This window comes from Dermacentor silvarum, chromosome 8 (assembly GCF_013339745.2).
Source record: "Dermacentor silvarum isolate Dsil-2018 chromosome 8, BIME_Dsil_1.4, whole genome shotgun sequence".
NCBI lineage: Eukaryota > Metazoa > Arthropoda > Arachnida > Ixodida > Ixodidae > Dermacentor > Dermacentor silvarum.
Window position 1 is genome coordinate 13727701 of NC_051161.1, and position 23301 is coordinate 13751001.

The window sequence follows — 23301 nt, forward strand, 5'->3', positions numbered from 1 at the left end:
AGCTATTGATGTCATTACGGGACGTATTAACAGAAATGAATAATTTTCTTCTCGAGCGTGGCTCAGCCTCTTCCCTGAAAAGTCAGCCATACCGCCTTTTATTGTGAAGAGCTTAAAATATTTCGAGCTATGCATCGACAACAATTCTTCGGAAATTGACAGAAGCCGTTGTCGCTTTCTCGGAGTAGTAACGGATAGCAGGCGCTATCTTCTTGCCTTGAGCACACACCGTTTGTGGAATACATACGCATATTATTAATGATGATATACCTTTAGACGCAAAGAACAGGAACAGCAGAGACTGACAAACAACACGCTGCTTTTATATCACAGTGACTTTTTCAGCTACATTGCTGTTGCCGATTTCACCTGCTTCAGAAGCTTGCCCGAATAAACTCGCTCGATACCAGTGCCTCTCTGGCGAAAGGCTTCTTTTGCTGCCACAAAATGGCGGCACATGTACCACGACAATGTTTTTCTTACGCGCATCTTTTTTAGTGTTGTGCCTACACACCCTTCAACAACCTTAAAACATTTTCGTAAAACAATACTCAATATTCTTAAAATTGTAGAATGAGCCCAAATGCGTAAAGTTTACGAAACATTTGGGAAAGTTGGCAGATATCTAATTTATGCGGTCTATGCTTGAATCATGGCCTTCCCCATACATTTCAAAGAGGGCATGGAGTCCTGTGCAAGATTTTTTTTTTTTTTTGCAACCTTGCTACAAAGCACTGATAATGTATAAGCGATTGAACTTTAATTTTCCTCTCTCTTTTTTTTTTTTTTGCTTTGTACTGAGTGCGCATGGGTTCGAACTTTAATTTCATTATTTTTAGCTATCGCGTAGCGTGACATCACATCATCCATCATTTGATTCTTTTTCATTTTACCATAGTAACCAGTATTTTTTTATTTACATCATTCATAGCGCATTCGCTTGCAACCTCTCCTACTGATCCCCCACCTGAACATATATATATATATATATATGTTTAGGTGGGGGATCAGTTGGAGAGGTTGTAAGCTAATGCGCTATGAATGATGTAAATATATATATATATATATATATATATATATATATATATAAGAAAATCAGAAGCACAACTTCGCGGTTATCTAGGGTTTATTATTTTCCCAACAGTTTCGGTCGGTGGACCGACCTGTTTCAAGGGTCGGTCCACCGACCGACCCTTGAAATATATATATATATATATATATATATATATATATTTCTACAACAACAACCACAAGAGCCACAACAACGACGACGACCAGACTGCATGAAAAGATCCCGAGTATTGGCCGAAATCATGTTAAGCACTCCTGTGCTCGGTCAGTGTTTGTTGTAATTTTACTTTGCTTTCTCGCAGTTTTGATTCCATGCTGATCAGTGTACTACGGATTTCTGCATTCTTCCCCTTTCCCCTCCCCAAGTGTAGGGTAGCCAACCAGGAACGTCCTTGGTTAACCTGCCTGCCTATCCCGCTTCACTTCTCTCTCTCTCTCTCTCTCTCTCTCTCTGTATAGTCAGCTCTATGGAGGCTTTCTTTTCCAGTATTATTGATTTAACAGAAATAAAAAACAGACAGAAAGAGAGAGGCCGTCTATATTAATATTCAGATTAAAACGCAAATGAAGTAAGTAAATCCTGCAGTGGACATAAAATAGGCTGATAATGATGAAAAGTAAGAGGACAATCTGCTATCGCGCGTGGCTTTCTTCCGAAGAGGTTATTATCATCGTACCTTCATGAGTGTATCATTCTCGACGAGAAGAAATAACATATAGAGAAAAGGAGTATATTTTTGCATAACTTCAAGAACGTAAAAGTAGCAAGCCACGTGGCACTGTCATGAAAGCGCCATTCGACAATCGTCTAATTTCATTTTCGTCTTCCCTGAATAACATTACAATAAGGGAAAAGAAAAGGCGATCTATCGTTTGTCTCGAAAGATCAAACGAACCTAGACTCTTTGAATTAAAAAGATAATGTAAGGGATGAAGCCGGATGGAAATTAATTGTGACGATGACAAAGCGAAACCCCCAGTCCCACGTGCAGGACGAAAGCAAGCTGTGCCGTCGCGGCGTAAAAGCGTCTCCATGAGTTCTGCAGATCAACAAAATGTATAACATCTCATGATTGTCATCTTGAAGACAGTTTTATATTTTGGATAATGCGATAACGTCACAGGAATCACCTTAAGTATGGTTAAGCCTCAGTGTTTATTATTTGGCAGCGCTGTTTAGTGTGGTCAATTTGTAAAATATTGTGTATTTTAGTTTCTTCTTTTTTTTTCGCCTAAATGTGTTACAGAAGTGTCTCCGAGTGATTTTATTTTTTCTTGAGCTTTTATGGGGTAACATATTGTCAACAGCCTATCTGAGTGCCTTCCAAAGGCAATATAACTGCTGCTAAAACTGGCAAGGGAGCAAGAATTCTCGATTGCCAGTCAGCCTCTAGAGTCGGTAAGGGAGTACGTTTATCTAGGTCAATTACTCACAGGGGACCCTGATCATGAGAAAGAAATTTACAGAAGAATAAAATTGGGTTGGAGTGCATACGGCAGGTATTGCCAAATCCTGACTGGGAGCTATTGTGACTCGGGGTCGACGACGAGAGACTGAGTCTTGAAGCAGGCGAAGATGAGTCGAAAGCTTTATACAATATGTACAAATATGTACAGATATAGCAGGAATAGCAGGCAATAGCTGGTAATAGCTGCCATTAGCTGGTGATAGCTAGTAAAAGCAGTAAGAGCTGGTAAGAGCGCACCAGACCGACGAGGCGGCCGGTGGCGACTCTCTGGTTTCACAATAGGCCGGCTCTTCCTTAAATCCCCTTGGCGGCGGCTCCTCGTCGACAGGAGCCAGAGGGGACGGTTGCTGACGTCGCCCGCGCCGTATTGTGTCGTCGCGTCCCCTTGGCGACTCGTCGACAGGACCCAGACAGGGCGGTTGCTGACGTCACCCGTGCCGTATTGTGTCGTCGTGTCCCCTTGGCGACTCGTCGACCGGACCCAGAGGAATGGGTGGCGATGATGGCAGGTGCTGCTTGCAATTACCCGCGACGTTTCCATTCGACGCAGATAAATCGGAGTTCCTGTCGCCTCAATGATAGGGTTGACACGTACTATGGCACAACAGAGCTTACCACTGTCGTTGAAAAGAAAAGTGGTCAACCATAGCATTCTACTGGTGCTAACATATGGGACAGAAACTTAGAGGCTAACAAAGAAGCTCGAGAACAAGTTAAGGACCGCACAAAGAGCGATGGGACGAAAAATGTTAGGCCCAACGTTAAGAGACAGGAAGAGAGCGGTGTGGATCAGAGAGCAAACGGGGATAGCCGATATTCTAGTCGACAGTAAGAGGAAAAAAAATGTCACAGTTTCGCCCTAAGGGCGAAGCAATGAATGCGATAGCAACACAGCAATGTCATACGAAGTAAGGTGAGCGGCTTTGGTAGCAACAACACGCAGAACTGTTGTCGACGCCATCGGCGTTTTGCCCGCGTTAGCTCAAAATGCGTGCGGCGTTGGTGACTGTTGCTGGAGCCTCTGATATAAATAGGCACTTGGTGCCGCAGCTAAACGTCGCCTCCCTTCCCTCCCCCTCCCCCACGGCCTCTCGCGCGTCTGAAGAAGGCGCGTTTGCTCTACATATATGGTGATTGTAAAGGAGAAAAGAGACGCCTACTTCTGCAGCCCTTAAGCGAGCACGGCGCAGAACGCGCGTTTGTTCTCCGCCGCGCGTTCACTCCCCGTGAAAGACGCGCCCCTCGCGCCCTTTCACTCGCACATACAGCGTTCGGCGCGCGGCGACGATTTCATCTCCAAATGACGTCATACGGAACCTCACGGCGACGGCGAGGGCAACGGCGACGCCGACGGCAGAAATCTGCTTTTGAGTGTCCATATAATTGCTATCGCAATAAAATGGAGCAGGGCAGGCCATGTAAAGCGTAGGATGGATAACCGGTGGACCATTAGTGTTACAGAATGGGTGCCAAGAGAACGGAAGCGCAGTCGAGGACGGCAGAAAACTAGGGGGGGGGGGGGGGGGTGAAGTTAGGAAGTTTGTAGGCGCAAGTTTGAATCAGCTATACTCAAGACAGGGTTCATTGGGGATCACAGGGAGAGGCCTTCGTCCTGCAGTGGAAATAATTATAGGCTGATGATGGTGAAACCACGACCTGAATTGTGTTTTTTTTTATCCATGAGTAAGGCTCAAAACTAGTTTTAGCGTATTATGGTATAAACCTTAAATCGGACATGCACCGTTTCTCTTCTCGCGCAAGAAACAGAACAAAATTAGAAATCAAATTGCGACATTTAAAGGGACACTAAAGAGAAACACCAAATCAGTTTCGACCGATGAAGTATCTATTTGCTTGAATTTAGGGGTAAGAGCTTGTTTACCAGCAGAGAAAATGAAGGCCAAACTTTATCATTTCGTGCCGGAACCTTAGTACTGGTAGGTTAGACTGACGTCATGAACTTCATACTGCGTCTTTTCTCCTATAGGTGGTGTCCAAAACACGGCAGCCACGACGTATTTCCGACTCCGTGGTAACGTTCGGCGCACACTGAGCCGCAAAAGCATAGCCTTCAAGATCAGTGTTTGATATTCGCAGGCAACCAGTGCAGGGACGGGGATTTGGACACCACCTACTTAGGCCTCTATGGCGCAGTAAATGTTCTCGAAATTTACCAAGTACTGTCCTTGGCTCCTTTAGAATACAATTCAGTCCATTTTTACTAATAAACAGTTAACTCGGCATATAGCAGACGCCGTCAAAATACATGACGTCACGGCGAGTTGGGGCGTAAACTTCGAGGTGTCGTCACCACTTTTCGTTTTTATTTGTCCCTTCGAGCATACCAAGCGTGATCTCACGGTAAGAGTGGATTTTAACAACGGAGCTGTTTAAGCCGGGCGTAATGTGTCTGCTGAATCCAAAAATGTGGGCCGATCCTGGCGACAGTGCAGAAAGAGTACAAGCGCAATGGCACATACCCCTGTGAACTAGCGATGCTCAGCTAAGTCTAGCTAAGCATGGTTGAGACTACTTAAGCTTAGCCAGTCATCGATAGGCAATTGATAGCCAATCAATAGCTAATCGATAATTGATCAATATTCAATAAATTCCGGAAAATGCTGGGGTGACTTGGTAGTGCTTAGTCTAGCCCAAATACGTGACCAATGCCTTGCGATAGCCAATCAATAGCTAATCAATAGCTAATCGATAATCGATCAATAATCAATAAATTCAGGAAAGTTCTGGGGATGACTTAGTAGTGCTTAGCCTAGCCCAAAAGCCAGGATTAGCTAGGTGCCCATCAGTTCCGCTGTCTCTTTAGCATTGTGCCTCCAGTGCAAGCTACGGTAACTTTTTTTAATATTGTATAAGCGTAAGTTGCTAATACACCTCAACCTACTCTTTTTTTTTTAAGTGTGCCTTTAGCGTCCTGAAGCTGCATAATGGGTCATAATGGACGCCCCCTGTAGTGGAGGGCTCGAAAATAATTCTGACCACGGGGGGTTCTTTGACGTGCACTTAAATCTACGTACACGAACGTCTTTACATTTCGTCCCCATGGACATGCGGCCACCACTGCCGGAATCAAATCCGCGACCACGAGAGGAGCAGCGCAACTACGCCACTGAGCCAATGTACAACAAAGTGAGCAGACATCGTGTTGTCTTTTTACAATATGTACAATATATTTTATTAACAATGGCGGTGAGCTGAGCGCCGTGAAGTCCCGCGGAAAACCGCGGGCGCGTGAGGTCAACAATATATTACACAATCCCGGAGAGCATTGCTCCTGTGCCTTTCTGCGTAGTTCGTTCGAGGGCGTGAGGACGTTCTTGCGCTGAACCATGGCGGGTGTGCTCTCGATGCAGGGGCCTGCTTGCTTTGCGGGAGGCAGCCTCTCCAATTTCTCTGCGGCAAGTGCAGTGGTCGGCTGAATCACAGTGTGTGTTTGGGAAACCTGCAAGAAGATCGGTGCGCGTTTGTTGTAAGCTTAGAACTCTATTGAACACGAATAGCCGCAACTTGTGCGATCTAACAGGCCAATCGGTGACGTTTATGGTTCGTTCAAATAACTGAATATTGATATGGGGCATTTATATTTCTGTGTAGTGATCATTGAACACTCCCTACTCCAGACCTTATCGGTTGCCCTATTTCCATACAAGAATGTATACCCACATGTGGTTGCCTTTATATTTTTTTTTTCTTCTTATAACATTATCTAATGGCACGAAAGCGCTTAGTGAAAGATAGCTTATGTAAACTGAAGTAGAGTTGGAGGTTGCGAGATAGTCTGGACTCGCATTCGTGGTTAATTCGCATTCTAGTGCATTCGTTAGCTTCAGCAGTTCCCGCCCCTGCTCCTCAGCTTGCTTTATTGCGGCGACCTTACTACAGAGCTTCTTGGGTAGCTGCCATTCTAGGCTTCAAAGCGAAGCGCCTGCTGACGGCGAAATAGTGGCCCCTCATCGTCAGCCGCCAGCTAACTCACCCGCTTATTGCCATCCGCCGCCGTGTCCTCCGTGGCCTCCTCCGCCTCCACCGCCGCCATAGCCGCCTCCGAATCCGCCGCCGCCGCCGCCGCCGCCTCCTTCGGCGACCTTGACAACCTCGACGCTGTGAACCTGTGCACCTCCTCCTCCGCCGCCGCCGTGTCCACCACCGTAGCCTCCGCCTCCGCCGTAGCCTCCACCGCCGACGGGCGCTGCGTGTGTCTTGGTCTCTTCGTGCACTGGGACTTGCTGCAAGTTGGCACCGCCGCCTCCGCCGCCGCCATGGCCTCCGCCAAGACCGCCGCCGAGACCGCCACCGAGACCACCGCCGAGACCACCACCGAATCCTCCGCCATGTCCACCGCCGAAACCACCGCCGAAACCGCCGCCGCCACCGCCGCCGCCATAGCCGCCTTGGTGGCAAGCGCGAGAGTTTACGATGAACGTGTCATCATCATGAACATTCAATTAATATGCACTGCTAGAAAAATGATTTAATAATGCTTCCTCTGCAAGCTTGTCTAGCATCATAGCGTACAACTGCGACATGTTCTTGGCTTTTTTATTTATTCTCTGCCGCTTTTTCGTCCCTCCGACTCCACTGTGTCACACTAAAGGGCTCCCCAGTTTCCTGTTCTATGCGTCACATGGTCTGTCTGAATCGACATTTCTCCCCAATTACGGCTAGAATATTGTTGGCATAAGCTTACTAAGTATTTTTTATCTATCATATTTTTTCTCACACCTTAGTGCCATGCTATTACTTTTTTTTTTTTTACATTGCTCGTTGCACTCTCCTTGGTCTTTTCTTTCAAGGCTTCAAGAACGCGTCACAAGACGCGTTTTTGACGAACGCTCCCTGCTCCAACGTCGTACGCCTGATGATTACCCACCTAAAGCGACATGCTTGCCGATACCGATTTCTTCGGCACTAATTTTAGTTATTAGTTTTCATATGCGCTTACTGGATGGACTGCAGAAACAATGTGAAATCAACGCTGTGACCATTGTTGCAGAGAATAAATGTACCGAGTTATGAGATCGCAAAAGTGCAATGTCACAGCATCTGTTTGTTCCGGAATACGTGTAAAATTTAAACCTGAACACGAGTCGGCAATGACATCTTTTTGTTGGTTCAAAACTAAGGTGCTATGGCATATTATTTCTTCCCGAGGTGGTTTGCTACTTCTTGCTTAACAGAACAAATATTTGGGCGAATAGGCATAGCCTCCTCTATAACTTTTGAAAAGTATAGAGGAGGCTATGGAACAGGCTAACTTCAAATTAAGGAACAAAGCACAAACGAATACATAGTGACGAAATATAAAGAAGTTACGGGACAGGCGCTCATACCGTCGTTCTTTGTTTTGTTTTTTTCCCCTTCTTTCTCGTACGTGTTTATGCTTGCGCTGTGTTTCTTAAGATGATGTTATTTCTTTGTCGGCGGCGTTAAGCTAAGGATTCTTTTGTCACAACTCCTCTTTCCCTTATTCCTCAAACCGCTGGGTTACGCCACCGTAGCGGACATGTCTTCCAATCGTCACTCAGCCCCTGTTTGCCTTCCGTCGACTGCTGTTCGCACTCACCTCCGAATCCTCCGCCGCCGCCGCCTCCGCTGGATACAGCCTTGACTTCGTAGACCTCGTGGCCGTCGCCACCGCCGCCACCACCCCCGAAGCCACCTCCGGCACCGCCTCCGAAGCCACCTCCGAAGCCGCCACCGAAGCCGCCTCCGCCGCCTCCGCCTCCTCCGCCACCGCCGCCCTGAACTTGGGCCTGGCCTTCCATGGCGACCACGTAGCCTACGGGACCGACGCGAGGCCTGATCGGCTTGCTAGGGAACTTGTTTGGAATCTGTAGGCCAGAAAAAGGAAGACAAATGTATTAAGATTGTTATCGGAATTACCATCACCTTAGTCAGCCCTATTACGTCCATTAAAAAGCGAAAGTCCTACTCAACTCTGTTCACTTGCACCTGTCTTCTGCGTAAGCCTCGCACCACTTTTTGGCCAAGAACATTCGTGTATCACCCATTCATTGCCCGTTGGCTGTAATTGGTTTGTTTTCACTCTCCTCCGTGTTGTTTGCGTATCTTCCTGCTTCAAACACTTGATGAAGGAAGCACTGCCGTAGTGTCACCACTTTGATCAACTGTTTTCCAGATCACCCTGCTCGTTCCAGATCATTACCACTGTTGCTATTTGGGTTCGTAAGATGGTTCTTGTTCCTTTCGAAATTCATCCCCGCCGTGGTTGGTTCAAGTACTGACGCAGTTCTTTTTTTCTTTTTCTTTCCGAAGTCATAGCACACGAAGTAAAATGAACTGAAGGCAGGGTGACTGATTACTTCCTTGCATAGAAAAGTGTGAGAATTAGCAAGTAAATTACTTCCCAATTGATCATTATAAGGACTGTAGTCGGTGTTTCTAAGATTAAAACAATTCCAGTGAGAGGAGCTCAAGCAGACGCTGTCTGCGCATTATAGTGACTCTCTCTAAACGTGGCGTATGTAGCACAGCAAGGAGTTGTCTGGACGAAGTCTCTGAACAGACGTGTTGCCAGCCGCGCACGCGCCGAGCCTTCCGTGGCGGCGAAGCGGTCGGTGTCAGCCGTGAGGTCAGTTCACGAAACGAGGCCGCCAACACTCGCCGCGAACCGCCATCGCCCTCGCGTGTCCCGCCCGGAGAGGTGGACGCATCGCCAAGCGCCCAGAGCGATTATCCCGGTCGTCTCGCGGAAGTTATTACCAAGCAGCTGATTTGCTGCTATACTCCCGTGGCCGGATATCGTCCACTTCTATATCGTCCCGGCTATAACAAGGAAGATCCAAACACGCACACACACAACAAAGGCACGCCGAGCGCCGTATACACGGGTGTATCCTGAAGGCGGTGTGGCATTTTCTTTACCGCGCTTTACTATCCGCCGGCATCCTCATCGAGCAGTTCGCGCACGAAATGCTGTCTTTGTTTTAGACTGTATTTCTTTCTTTATGGTTCTTCCGCAAGTTCCCGGCCGACGTTCCCTCTCTTTTACTCTTTACGTTGGTTTTCTTTCTTTCAGCAAGGCTGCCGAGCTCCTGCTGTACGCGGTCGTGAGTCGCGTGTCATGTTTCCGTCCATGACGGCGAGGAAAGAGGAAAACTTCAGATCGTATCCAATTCGGCGCTCACTCTCGGGGTTTGCCAACATGGGAAGTGGAGTGTTGCTGTTGAAATTACTTTTTGGGGGCACAGGCGCCGTTCAGGTAGTTGTTCCGTACACAGCACACGCTCTTTCCAGTATTGTGGACGATAGCAGATCTATGTCGAAATTGGATATTGAAACGCAAGTGAAGGCTGATCCTGATAATAATCATGGAGTGCTTTTAATTTAGTACGCTATGATTTTATATTAAAGTAAAGCTCCACGAGATGAACAAAGAGCCAGAACCAATAACGCAGCCGGGCTTTGTTTTCGTGCTCCGCAGTCAGAGCACGTTACTCCAGGTTTACGGCAATGAACAAAATGTATAGTATTACGAAATAGTATTTTTAAGGTAAAATAAATGTTTTAGTAGGTCTAAAGGTGTATGTCTTGGTTAACGGTCTTTTTTTCTTTTGGGCATTCATTATATTCTCAGCAGCTTTAACTGTAGACAGACAGGCAGCTGCTATGTCTAAGCTGCAAGGTAGAGGACGTTATTAGCTATATTTTAACGCGAAAGCGTTAAGGGCCCCGTGTCGCAGAAAATCCGGTGTCAGCGTTGGCTTCGGCCGGGTTGTCCGGCCAAGAAAATCATCCCGAACCACGCCGACAACGACGGCCCTCCGAGTGGCGCAGAGGCGCTGGTGAACTAATTGATTATCTCAAAGTAAAATGCGTAGCAAAATCGTTAAGTGCGACTTAACCACAACCTACAGGCATGATAGCGTCGGATTATAACTTTAATATCATCATCATCATCACCATCATCATCATCAGCAGCCTATATTTAGGTCCACTGCAGGACGAAGGCCTCTCCCTGCAATCTCCAATTACCCCTGTCTTGCACTAGCGTATTCCAACTTGCGCCTGCAAATTTCCTAACTTCATCATCCCACCTGGTTTTCTGCCGTCCTTGACTGCGCTTCCCTTCTCTTGGTATCCATTCTGTAACCCTAATGGTCCACCGGTTATTGAATATATTTGAATATAGGAGAAAATATAATTTTGTTACCCGGAAACCCGAACACAAACACCTTTTCCAGCATTTCTACCATTCATACCGCGGCGCCCTCCAGTCGGAGGTCCTTGCAAAAACGCCATTCCGATGGCGCTCGCCTTCTCGGCAGCGGCGCGCCCAGGCGAAAGGGCACAAAAAAAGCAGCAGTTGCCGGGAAGACTGACAAATAGACAGGGATCTTTTAATGCTATCGCGTTCCACTCTTAAAGGCGAAGCTTAACAGTCCTCCAAATTTTTGGTCTCGTGTAAGATGTTCTCATTAATAGAGGGACCGCTGCACGTTGTGAGTTGCATTTGACAAAAAATATTTTTGCCATGGAACTAGACAAATCGGCAAATCTATAGGTAACCACGGTCGACATCAGAAGCATGTCAGAGGCTTATGTTCTCTGCGAGTTGTAACATGAAATTAGCATTTGATGACCTAAGTGTAGTTCATATAGCATTGTTTTATTCACGTAAATGACTACTAACATTTTCACGCGTCAGATTTAAAAATTTTGTGGCCTGAAATTCGACTAAGTACTCCAACCCGGCTTACCGCTGAAACAATAGCCTCTGACGACCACTGGATATTTTCCAACTCCAGCCGCTTGACGATTCATTAAATGTCTCAAGGCGCTCAGTGCCCTTGTGTCTCCCGTCGGGTCTCCTATGTCTGCCTTACATTTCGCCCCCATTTAAGTGTAGCGTTTCGATAGCCGTAGAAAAGAGAAGCATGAATGTATACTGGCGGCTCCTTTCCAACACTTTAACTTCGGGTTGCCCTCTTTCCAACCACTATATCCCCCACCCCAGTACAGGGTAGCACACCGGAAACTCGCCTCTGTTAACCTCCCTGCCTTTCCTCTCTCTCTCTCTCTCTCTCTCTCTCTCCGAAACTAGCGCGCGCATTTCAGTTTAAAGGATTTCCCACGCATTAAATTGAAACTGAAGAGCAGCACCAGGGTTATTGTGATATTTTTTAACAGTCATCAGTTCGCATTTATTTAATGGAAAAAAACTTTGCTATAAGCGTAGTCATCCATTGGAAAGGTTTTCGTGTTTTAATTACAAATTTCAAATTATTTTCATGATCAGAAAAATAGCAGTGCGGTTAAAGGAACGAGTTACAGACACACATTCTTTGACTAATAAAATTAAATTCTTATCCTGCATTTTTGTCTGTAGTGCTTTCCTTTACCACACGCCTATGAGTATCCTCATCCTGCACTTCGGTGCTTTGCGCTGTTCTTGTATGACGAGTTTTACTTGGATGAAGCACGTTCGAGTCCTGCACAATATCCTCCCCAAACACGCGCCCGTCCTTGTGCTCTTCTCGTCCATGTTTGTACTGCGTAGCGCCTTGCTTCACAATGTACAACCGACTCGCTCAACCACATGCCCTATTGAACAACACATTGCCTCCACCAAAACGGCACGATGCTATTGGGCAGCGTCTAAAAGGCAGTTCGTCGGGTACGCTATACACGAGCAGCTCCTGTCATATTCCATAGCCACTACAGAACATTCCTCGTACACGTGCTAAGCCCAACTGCTCCAACTGATTTTCCGTCTTCAACTGCATCTTGCCTTTCTTTTAGTGACAGCTGTATTTAAATTTCTCCCTGATAATTACACGCGTATTTCTCTACACACGTTCATTCTTATTGATCATTATGTTCGTTAACGAAAACGCCATATCAATCCCCGTCTTTAAATGTTTAAATATTTTAAATAAAAATACCTTATCTCTCTCTCTTTCTCTTATGCTGAGCGCCATGTCATTCCATCTGAACACACTCTACCTGGACGTGCTGGAAGTCGATGGGCACTGAGCTGGTGTCGACGTGGGCGGTAAAGCGGCGCAGCGTAGTGACTAGCCTGCCGCCGCCTCCTCCTCCTCCTCCTCCTCCACCGCCACCTCCTCCATTCTTGATGACGATGACGTTGGCGGTGTCTCCACCACCTCCGCCACCACCGATGGCACCGCCACCACCACCGCCGCCGCCGCCTCCGCTGACCACGGTTGAAGGAACTTCGATGGCTGCAAGAGAGTTACGACACAGCTCTCTGAAGCATTCAAGCATGGGAGAGAAAATAGGGGGGGGGGGGGGGGGGTAAAAATGTGGGCAACACTGCATTTTCATTTAATTGCATAACTTACATGTTGCATTTTGCATACAGCTAGCTAGCAATCATTTATTTTTCCTATAAAATAATTGTCGTTTCGTTTATTGTATACTAATGAAACCGCCACGGCATCGACTTGCTGTTCTAATTCTGCATTTACCAGGTAGTATAGGAATTTTCTGTTGCTGTTGAAGTCCGTTCTTAACTTTTTCCTGTTATTCCCTTTTATCAGCGAAGGTCGTGCTTGTGCTCCTTTAGTCCTTTCAATTTTCGCTCTTTTTCAACCTTCGTTTTTCATGTTATGCTTTGTTCAACGTAAACCGTGGTTTAATTCATTTTCAATCATAATCTATTTATTGCTGACTCTCATATCATTACATACTTTTCTTTCTTTGCCCCCATGGGGCTTCGGTGATTCTCAGTTTCGGAACAGCAACCTTTTTTTAGCTTCACATGTTCCATCAGCGGTGAACTCCAGCCCTCATCAACTGTCTTTTCACTATAGTGAAATTGAAAGCAGACATGGATACCAGAAAGGGCACAGGACACATGAAGCGCTTCGTGTTCCCTGTGCCCTTTCTTGTGTTCTTGTCTATCCGCGCTAAAATAATTTCTCAATATCTTTGTTCTCCATAGAGCAACATATTCTGCTGCCCTCAACCGCCAGATATCGAAGGCATCTTTGCCTGAAAGCGTGCTCCTTTGCAATAACCTTCATATAAAGGTGAAGCCAGCTTTCCTCTGCACAAGCACCAACGTTTCGGGAAACCTACCACGGGTCGGAAAAATAGCTACACTCTAAAGATATCCTCATTGTCGTGCCGTCTTAAAGTGTGCAGTCTTTTTCAAAAGTACCTGGACCACATCGTCAACTAGTGCAACTGTCGCTATGCCGCACAGGGGCGAGAAAGCAGAACAGGTAATGCAGTTGATCCCGATGGAAGCATGGGCTAGTTGGTTCGGCAGTAGAATTGTACAGCATAGCGAAAAGCTTGGACGTGAAGGAAACGTAAGTCTTCCTTTCTCGCCTGTGTGTATCTTGTATCTGTTTTTCGCCCATGTCTCTTGCGCTGTTTTGCCATTCGTAAAGAAGAACAGAACGTTTTCCTTCTGCTGGCTGTCTATCTGCTCTCCGACATCCGGTTGTGTTATGGGATGAACGTCCCCGTGTGGGGTGAAGTTTTGTACTAGTGATATGATGGTCCCTGCAGCAGGCGAGAGTGAATGAGAAGGTCCATCGTGGATTAACGCTGCCTTCCAAACTGCGTCTTCTCGGCGATTGCAATCTTGCTCACAAACATTTAGTCGTAGTTTTGAAGTATATGCTATGTCTGAAGCATGTGGAATTAGTGTCCGCTGAAAATGCGCAATCTATTTAGAAATCTTGCTTATCAAATGAAGTGATTGCCAGATCTACTTGTAGTGCATAAATTAGACTAGATGGTGCATTTAGTTTGCTTGTATAAGCAGCAGTAGCTGGCTTTTAATGTTGAAGGCGTAGCATGGGGAGCCAACTGTCAAAGTGCTAAATTTCTTCGCGATTAATTACGTTAATTTATTCCTGCTACTTGCACCTCAGGTTCAGCACCCTATCTTTCTGTCCCGTGAGTTACTGTTCGTGTGCTTCAGGGAAATAACACCAAATTGTCCTGCTGCATTCTAATCCTCACTTTTAATACCACGCTTCACAGTGTTGTGTTCAAGTTTTGAGCAGTAGTTCATCGATCATCATTAATATAGTAGCCTCATGAATTTTAACAAATTTTAGTGCTTTCCTACTAGAAAAATAAACACGCTTTTAACTAAATTTATGTATCTTTATTCACCCGTAAAATGTTACCATTCAGAGTGATTCAGGGCACCCTCCTCATTACACAGACTGATATAAACCACATCAAATGATTCTCAATAGCTAGGGAACTGTACGCATAGGGATAGTATGAACTAGAGGTGTAAATAGCAAGTGCTGGTCGCATTTCTTCTCTGTTTTAAACCGACACTTGACAATATTTCTGGCTGCAAGTTCATCAAGTCCGTCCATTCTAACAGAGAATGCGTTCTTGTCATTGTCAGTTGAAAGTGCACCAGTATTTTCTAAGTCGACGGCCGACGACAACGACGTGTAATGTCACCTGGTATAAAGCACAAGAATGCATAAATTATGGCACGCCTTGATTTACCCAGCAGCGTTTTAGGTTCCGAGGCCGCATTCCAAATGTAGAAGGCCCGTTACGGTCTCCAGAAGGATCACGTGAACATCCACAGCCAAATTTTCACTTTCATAACGCTAGCGTCCGTACTATTGCGACCAGCGAAGCAGCAATCGGGCCCAACCTGCCTCTATGAAAGGCTATTGGCCTAAGTTCCCACGTTGTTTCTCGCTTTTCGCCATTCGAATCTCTTTTATTTCCCATTCCAGCATATCTAGCCTATACAGTAATGGCTGCTCCAACTTTTCGTGGCCTCGACAAATTTAGCATGTGACACGGGACAAAAAAGAAGAATGAAAACATTCCATAGATTAATCTTCACCTCCTAAGCTTCTCGTAGTGCGCGCCATCCGTTGCGTGCTGGAGTCGACTGAAAATAATGAGCCACATCTCATCGTGCCTAAATATATGTTGGTGCATTAACGATCTGGCGAAGAGAGAGCGAATATATAGTAGCGGCAAATCTGACCTTGGACGCTGACGGCGTGGCCGCCGCCTCCGCCGCCTCCGCCTCCTCCGTGGCCACCACCGAATCCACCTCCGCCTAACCCGCCTCCGAATCCGCCGCCGCCACCACCGTAGCCACCGCCGCCGCCGCCGAAGCCTCCGCCGCCGCCGCCGAAGCCTCCGCCGCCGCCGCCAAGTCCTCCAGCCAGGGTCAGACCCCAGCAGAGGGACAGTATCAAGCCCTGTTGGTGTTGGACAGTCGGGAAAGACGACACGTCGTAAATGTCAGTGCTGCATTGGAGGCATTTGGTCGAAACCATGCGGTCAATTATTTCATTACTAACAACAGCGCAAAAAATAGGGACGGAGAAAGTCGCAAGAACGGCAGAAGCAAGGCACCGTTCAGCGCCCTTTTCCTGTTGTTGTGGCGTCTTTCTCCGCCCGTGTTTGTTGTGGTGTTCTTAATAATGAGCCAACCTTTCCAGTTTGCTGTTCTCCTATTACTATCGTCAGTGGCCAACTAAAGCATCGGTTTCAACTTCAACTGGCGTCGCGAAATACAGGCGGAATAATAGCAATACGATATATATGGAGATGATTACATTTACAAGTACTTTCTGGGCTCGAGGCAGCTTTAGAGACTGCAAACAAGTCACTTTTGGTGAACCAGGAAGCCGCTTCGAAACCATCAGAGCCCTTTTTATATCGAAACAATGCTGAAGTACTCATTTCGCGCACTCAAAATTACTCCGACGAAGACGGTAGCTGTACCATTACGTTGAATCTCGTTGATCTGTTTTCGATGGTGTCTCGAACGGCTTGACTTAAGGAATTCAGTGGCCTGTGTATATAAAGTAAGCTGGTTATACAGGTTTGAAGGGCACAAAAGCAACTAAGGCACATTGAATAAGTAGTGAAAAGGGATCCATGTTTATCCCGATAACCATTCTCTATGAAAATATGCCTTGAGAGGCCACGCTGGGAACTTGTCATCCTTGCGGCGATCCCCGTTATGAAGAAGTCCGCTTGCTTTGCTCTTCTGGCTCCAAACACCCATAACAGTTACTACTACACTGTGGGCGTACAGAACTGCACCACTTTCAGCTAAGCGGCAACCAGAGAAAACAGTCGAAATATCTGCGTAGGGAGGAAGTTGCTACAGTTGTAGCATACAAGTGTGCGAAGTGCTGGGCTTGCGTAAGTAACCTGCCATTTACCATTTAATTAAGGACGCAAGTGTAAATAAGGCTAACTTATAGTCTACGACGTTTATCTAACACATGCAGAAACCCCAAGTAAGCGCATTACTCGGCAAAACTTGAGTCACTGGAGAAGAGCGGCTCCAAGGCACCAGCAAGTGCAACATCAAATAACCGTTTTCATTTCCGCGAATCACGTAACTGTAGATTAAATATCTAAAACGACCAAGTACATCCTCTGAATTACAGTTACACTGTATAGAACCCCTTCCTGCAGATGTTTATCCAAAAGGAAACTGAAGATCCAGTATCTTTTCCTAAACTCCGATGTGACACAACCGCTTCCGAAGTCGATGGAGTCTCTTATCTTAACAAAAAAGAAAACGTTGGAGAAAAACGAACATATTGTTACTGCTCAGTCCACTGTCTATACCCGCATTGAGCTGACTTCTCCTGACTCATCCACTGCCCAAACGCGGTGCCATTTCGGCCGGCTCTTCCTCGTATTGTCTGCGCGCTAGGCAGCTGCGGGAAAATAGAGACGCACCGGCTAGGCCGTGTGTTTTGACTGCCGCGCACGCAGACACTACTGGATGGCGTGTCTCTGCGGTGCGCGTGCATCTCTCGCCAGCTTCCTCCTCGTCGCTTCCTTCCTGCCTGCTTTTTCCATGCGTCCGGTAGCCGCCCCGTTCCGTCCGTCGCGCCGCGCCGCGTTTTTCGTCGTCCGGCGTCGCCGCCGCCGCCATAGGAAGCGACCACTTCCTCTTACCTTTGTGATCGCCATGTGTCTGAGATCTCTGTACTGCGCCGTTTCGGCTCGGAGGCCTCGCTCAGCACTGATGCCGTGTCTCGGGTGGCAGGCGGCTTTTTATAAGGACTATACTCCTCTCTCCTGACTCTGCGCTGCCCGTGCTGTTCTCGGTCCGGGGCGAGGGTACTACTCGTTGGTGGCGGATGGGGGGGAGGAAGGAACCAGAGCCTGTCCGCCGTACGAGAAGAAAACGGTAAGGAGGCGAAGATGAAGCGAGCGAGGAGTGCGCCGCTTGCTTTCACCAGGGAGAAGAAGCCGCCGGACCCACATTTTCGCTCTCGGCGTTCCGTCCGGTGCCCCTTCTTGCCACTTCCCAGGTCCGGCCGGCCAGGAGAGGCGCGCGAGGGGTCCTCAGCGTCGTCGACCCGCGGGGAGATCAAGCAGAACAGAAGGTGTAACCAGCGTGTGCCTTTTTCTCTTTTTTTTTCTTTTTCTTTTCCTCTCCCGACGGAACGCCGCTACTCACTCGGGAGGGCGGAACGAGCGGCGGGTGAAAGTGAAAGTCCGCGTCGAGGCGCAAACCGAACGAGAGCGAAAAGGGGGGTGCGAGGGGGGCGGTGAACGCCTGTAAGCACCGGTTTCCGGATTATCCTCGCGCCTCATATGACGCTCGCTTCTGTCTATAACTGCGTCGGTTGCGTCGTATACGTATACGCGCATCGGTGGAGTCTGGTAGCGCGTGCTGTTTCTGTAGATCAGAAAGAAGGAAAACAAATGAAAGACCATAAGGAATGCCGGATACGACATGAAGGTAGCTAGCCCACCCCGAAATATACTGTCCAGCCGTACTTACGATTTCAGCGTGCTCCAGTCATAAGGTGTAACGTCCGCGTGCTTTAACATTTGTTGCTTGTTCGGTGCTAAAATAACTGCTCAAGACTGCCCATTCGGGTACCCTCGATCTGTCGTAATTTTTTTCTTCGCTAAAGGAAATGTGCACTGCGTGAGCAGTGGCTGTGTTTCTGCAGCGTAGGCCAGAGACAGTTTTAGAGTGCATCATCACTTTAAAGACGAGGAAGCTCATTTGAGCTTGAAAGAAACAAGTTTGGTTGGTCACTGCTAGATGTAGATCTAAATATGAGCGACTACCTTCGGCCAAGTCTCTCCTGTTAACTACGTTGCTGATCCGGATATGCCTGCTTACAGATGTCGATATTTTCATAGTCTAAAGCGCTGTAGCCAACATGCATAGGCTGCTGTCGTTATGTGGCATCAAGTGCGAAAGACGAGGTACGAATCTGTTCCTAAAGAAAAGAACATGGTTGCTTCAAGCATTTCTTTTCACCTTAGTTGCATATTCATATTTCGCTCTCCATAGAATATGAATCCTTGCTTTAAGGAAGGCATAGTGCACTCCATAGAACAAAAATTCATGATCGCCACTCAGCCTCTATAATCTCTGCAGGAGTACGTTTATCTAGGTCAATTAATCACATGGGACCGTGATCATGAGAAGAAAATTTACAGAAGAATAAAAATGGGTTGCAGTTCATATGGCAGGAATTGCCGAATCCTGACTGGAAGCTTACCACTGTCAATGAAAATAATAGTGTACAATCATTGCGTTCTACCGGTGCTAACATATTTGGGCCGAAATTTGGAGGTTAACAGAAAGGCTCTAGAACAAATTAAGGACCACACAAAGAGCCGTGGAAGGAAAAATGTTAGGCGTGACGTTGAGAGACAGAAAGATAGTGGTGTGGATCAGAGATCAAACGGAGATAGGTGATATTCTAGTTGACATTAAGAGAAAAAAAATTGAGCTGGGCAGGGCATGTAGTGCGCAGGGCAAATAAGTGGTGAACCATTAGGGTTACAAAATTGGTGCCAAGGAGAGGGAAGCGCAGTCGAGGACGGCAGAGGATAGGTGAGGTGATGAAATTAGGAAGTTTGCAGGTGCAATTTGCAATCAGACAGCGCAAGACAGGCGTTATTGGAGATCGCTGGGAGAGACCTTCGTCCTGCAGTGGACCTAAAAATACGCTCATGATGATGATGATGACGGTGACGACTGCATTTTTTCAACTCCTTTAACGCACTTTTGAGAGCAAGAAATACCGTGCATAGGAACTAGCCTGCTTGTGTTGGTAAAGTCCTTGCTATGCTCTAGCGGGATAAAATTTTTATCATGGTTCGAAGCTTTCTTGCCATGTTATGAACACATTACGCAGCGATTTCTGATGTTATTGCGTATTTCAGCGCTTTTAAGAATTGATAGGTAGCAATATAGATGTAACGCTGATGTTCAATTGGCTTCAATCGAAAAAATTACAGACCACGTGACGACAGAAAAAGGTACCCTCAGAGTGCATACCCATCATTAGTCGCAGGCATCATCATCATTGCAGGCATTCAGCAGACGTGGATTATTAAGCATAGTGATGCTGTTCCTGGACCAGTTCCTCCGTTATTCCTTTCTCTGTTTTGAGAGTAGTGAGGAAATAAATTTATGCTTTAGGTCACTGAAAGCTCTGAGCAAGACACGAGATAGTTTTTCAAGTGTGTATATACAGGGTGTCTTTGCTAAAAGTAACTTTTAAAAACGACAGAGTGTGCAAGTGGGCTGAAAATGAACTCAGTGGTGTTGAGGATCGCGCGATCTATACCTGGCGACAACTTTCTGTGGGAGCACGACCGCTACGGAGCCGAGCACTACGCGCTTCGGCTCCGTAGCATTGGCCGTGCTGCCACAGAAAGTTGTCGCCAGGTATAGTCAGCGGTACTTTTTTTTTTCGTTTTTCAAAGTCAAATAATTAGTATAAACTAATTGCCTAACTTTTTAAACATTGGCTTTAGCAAGAAATTGTGATTATGAAAGTTGTAGATCACATTTAAAAATAGCCGACTGAAGTGTTTGCAACTAAGTACCATTGATGGAGCTTCTTGTACTTGTCATTAAAGAAAGTCCGCAAAATACGAAAACACCCGCGTGATAGCGCCACTTTTTCAGCGCCCCGATACGACCGATCAGGAAACGACATTCTTTGCATGCCTTTTTTTCGAGATTCACTTGCGTACCGCGTCGCGATCGGGCGCACAGAGCGAGCGGCCGTGATGAAAGTGTGTCGCGCTTCGACGTGACGGGGCATAAATATATCATTCACTCCACTTGTGGAATGAAGCCCGAACGCACAAGACACACAAAGAAAAAAAAACTATAGAAAAAAAAAGCCCGGGCATGAGTAACTTTTGACCGTACAACTGTTTAACCGGGAAGTAAAATGCAATTGTCATGTTCTTCTATTCGTTCGCGATCACATCTTACCAGCGAGAGTTACTGGCGCGTACCTTGCCGCCACCGGAAACGCCAAGCCTGCCTCGGACAAGCGGATTTCGTTTCTTGATCGATCATCTGGGATCGCTGAAATAGTGGCGACGCGCTTGTTCTTGTATTTCGCGGATTTTCTTTAAAGGCAAGTACAAGCTTCATCAATGGTACTTAGTTGCAAAAACTTCAGTCGGCAATTTTTCAATGTGATGTACAAATTTCGTATTGGCAGTTTCTTGGTGAATCCAATATTTGAAAAGTTGGGTAATCAATTTTATTGTATCCCTATGCACCCTGCTGACAAGTAGAAGACTGCATTCGTGACGCCTGATGGACTGTATCAATTTAATGTTATGCCGTTTGGGCTTTGCAATGCCCCCGCTACTTTTGAAAGATTTATGGACTCAGTTCTTCGTGGTCTAAAATGGAAGGTATGTTTGTGCTATCAAGATGACGTTGTCATTTTCGGACGTACTTTCGAAGAGCATAACACCCGTTTAAACCTCGTTTTAGACTGCGTCGAAAAGGCCGGCTTGGTTTTGAATTTCACGATGTGCCGGTTTGGCGAAGGACAAGCATTAGTCCTTGGTCACCTGGTTGACAAAGATGATCCGACGTCAGGCCATCTTGGATTCATTCGCACCTTACATCGAATACGGGAGCGGTTTTACTGGCCTAAGATGCGACATTCCACTAAACAATACGTATCGAGCTGCGACAAGTGGCAGCGTACACAAGCGACCTACAAGCGCTCCCCAAGGCATTCTTCATCCTGTTGCACCGCCTACTACACCTTTCGAGCAAGTTGGTATCGACCTGCTAGGACCGTTTCCACGATCTTCGAACGACAACCGCTGGGTCATCGTCTGTGTCGATCACCTAACTAGATACGCGGAAACCGCTGCGATATCTTCCTTCACAGCTACTTGCGTCGCTGCCTTCTTGTTACGCTACGTAATCCTTCGTCACGGTCCGCCTCGCGTAATTATCAGCGACCGTGGTCGCCAATTCGTCGCTGACGCTATGGAGAGAGAGAGACAGAAGAAAGGGGAAAGGCAAGGAGGTTAACCAGATGGGAAGATCCGGTTTGCTACCCTACGCTGGGGAGAGAGGGGAAGTAAAGTGACAGGAAAATAGAGATAAACAAAGGAGCACAGATACACAATCACAATCGGTCACAGGTGGCATAGCACAGTAGCACTTGCAGCACTACAAACATCTATAAGCGGGCTACAGCCGCTTGTCCAAGTCTGTTGCCCTTAAAAACTGCAACAGTGCCCTTGTCGCCCTCCGCTGCGATGGCTTGTGATGTCGGCATTCTAAAATAAGTTCCTCTGTTAGAGGTCTTTGGTCAAAACGCGCTATCGCGTGTACGAGCGATCGTCTCTGTAAATTGTAGCGAGGGCAGTCACAGAGAAGGTGCTGTAGAGTCTCCTCGCTACCACAGTCATCACACGAGGCGTCGTCGGCCCATCCGATTCGGAATGCAAAAGACTTAGTAAAGGCAACTCCTAGCCATATTCGAAAAAGTATGGTAGCTTCTCGACGGCAGAGTCCAGCTGGGATGCAAAGGCGTAGAGAGGAGTCTAAGTTGTGCAGTCGGTTGCTTTGAAAACTTCCTGCGTTCCACAGGAAGAACGTGATATCACGGGTGAGCATTCGAAGTTTTCGAGTGGCATCTGTCCTTGATAACGGTATTGGTTCCTCTTCGTCACCTTGAAGAGCCGACCGAGCAGCGTTATCGGCGTGTTCGTTTCCTATGACGCCGCAGTGACTTGGAAGCTACTGAAATATCACGTGGTGTCCTTTCTCAGCCAAGGTATGGATTAGTTCTCTAATCTCGAATACCAGTTGTTCGTGTGGTCTACGTCGCAGGGCTGATAGCAAAGACTGCAGTGCTGCCTTCGAGTCACTGAATATTGACCATCTTCGAGGTTGTTCTTGGTTGACGAGACGAAGTGCAGCGCGAAGAGCTGCAAGGTCCGCAGCCGTCGATGTCGTTGGGTGACACGTCTTGAACCTGATGGTGGTGGCTTTTGCTGGGAATACCACAGCTCCAGAGGAACACTGGAGAGTTGCCGATCCGTCCGATCTGTTGCTGACGCCATGGAAGAATTGCTTAGACTCTGCACTTCGCAGTTCCGCCACTCAACACCATATCATCCCCAGACGAATGGCCCTGTCGAACGTACCAACCACACCCTGACCAACATGCTGGCTATGTATGTATCATCCAATCACAGGAACTGGGATGACATCTTACCGTTTATTACCTACGCCTACAATACAACGAAGCACGAAAATACGGGTCTTCACACCTTTCTACCTGCTCTACGCTCGGCTGTGGCGCACCGACAGGGGGGGTTTCGGGGGTTGTAACCCCCCCCCCCCCCCCTGAGGCCGAGGTAACCCCCCCTTTTGTTTAACCCCTTTTCTTTCCTTGCGCATTTGAGTACCGCGACGTAAGAGGTAAGACGCGCAATCGTCCGCACACTCGCAAAAAGCGCATTTTTTGAC

General features: G+C 47.0%; 2 protein-coding genes across 2 annotated transcripts in view; both read right to left on the reverse strand.

Annotated features, from left to right (window-relative positions):
* LOC125947509 (uncharacterized) overlaps nucleotides 1-6870 on the reverse strand; it is a 181557-nt gene extending 174687 nt beyond the window's left edge. Inside the window, exons 1-2 of the mRNA XM_049672338.1 lie at nucleotides 6535-6870; nucleotides 5725-6000 (exon numbers count right to left, since the gene is read on the reverse strand). Coding sequence (XP_049528295.1) covers nucleotides 5725-6000; nucleotides 6535-6819 — 561 coding nt within the window. The 5' untranslated portion in view covers nucleotides 6820-6870. The remainder of the gene's footprint in view (nucleotides 1-5724; nucleotides 6001-6534) is intronic.
* Nucleotide 6871: 1 nt separating this feature from the next.
* LOC119462037 (uncharacterized) lies at nucleotides 6872-17840 on the reverse strand (the record flags this gene model as incomplete). Its single annotated transcript, XM_037723390.2, has 4 exons — nucleotides 17475-17840; nucleotides 15589-15748; nucleotides 8194-8304; nucleotides 6872-6948 (listed from the first exon to the last, which is right to left on the reverse strand). Coding segments are annotated over exons 1-4 (363 nt in total), but the record flags the coding sequence as incomplete, so codon positions are not given.
* Nucleotides 17841-23301: the final 5461 nt, after the last annotated feature.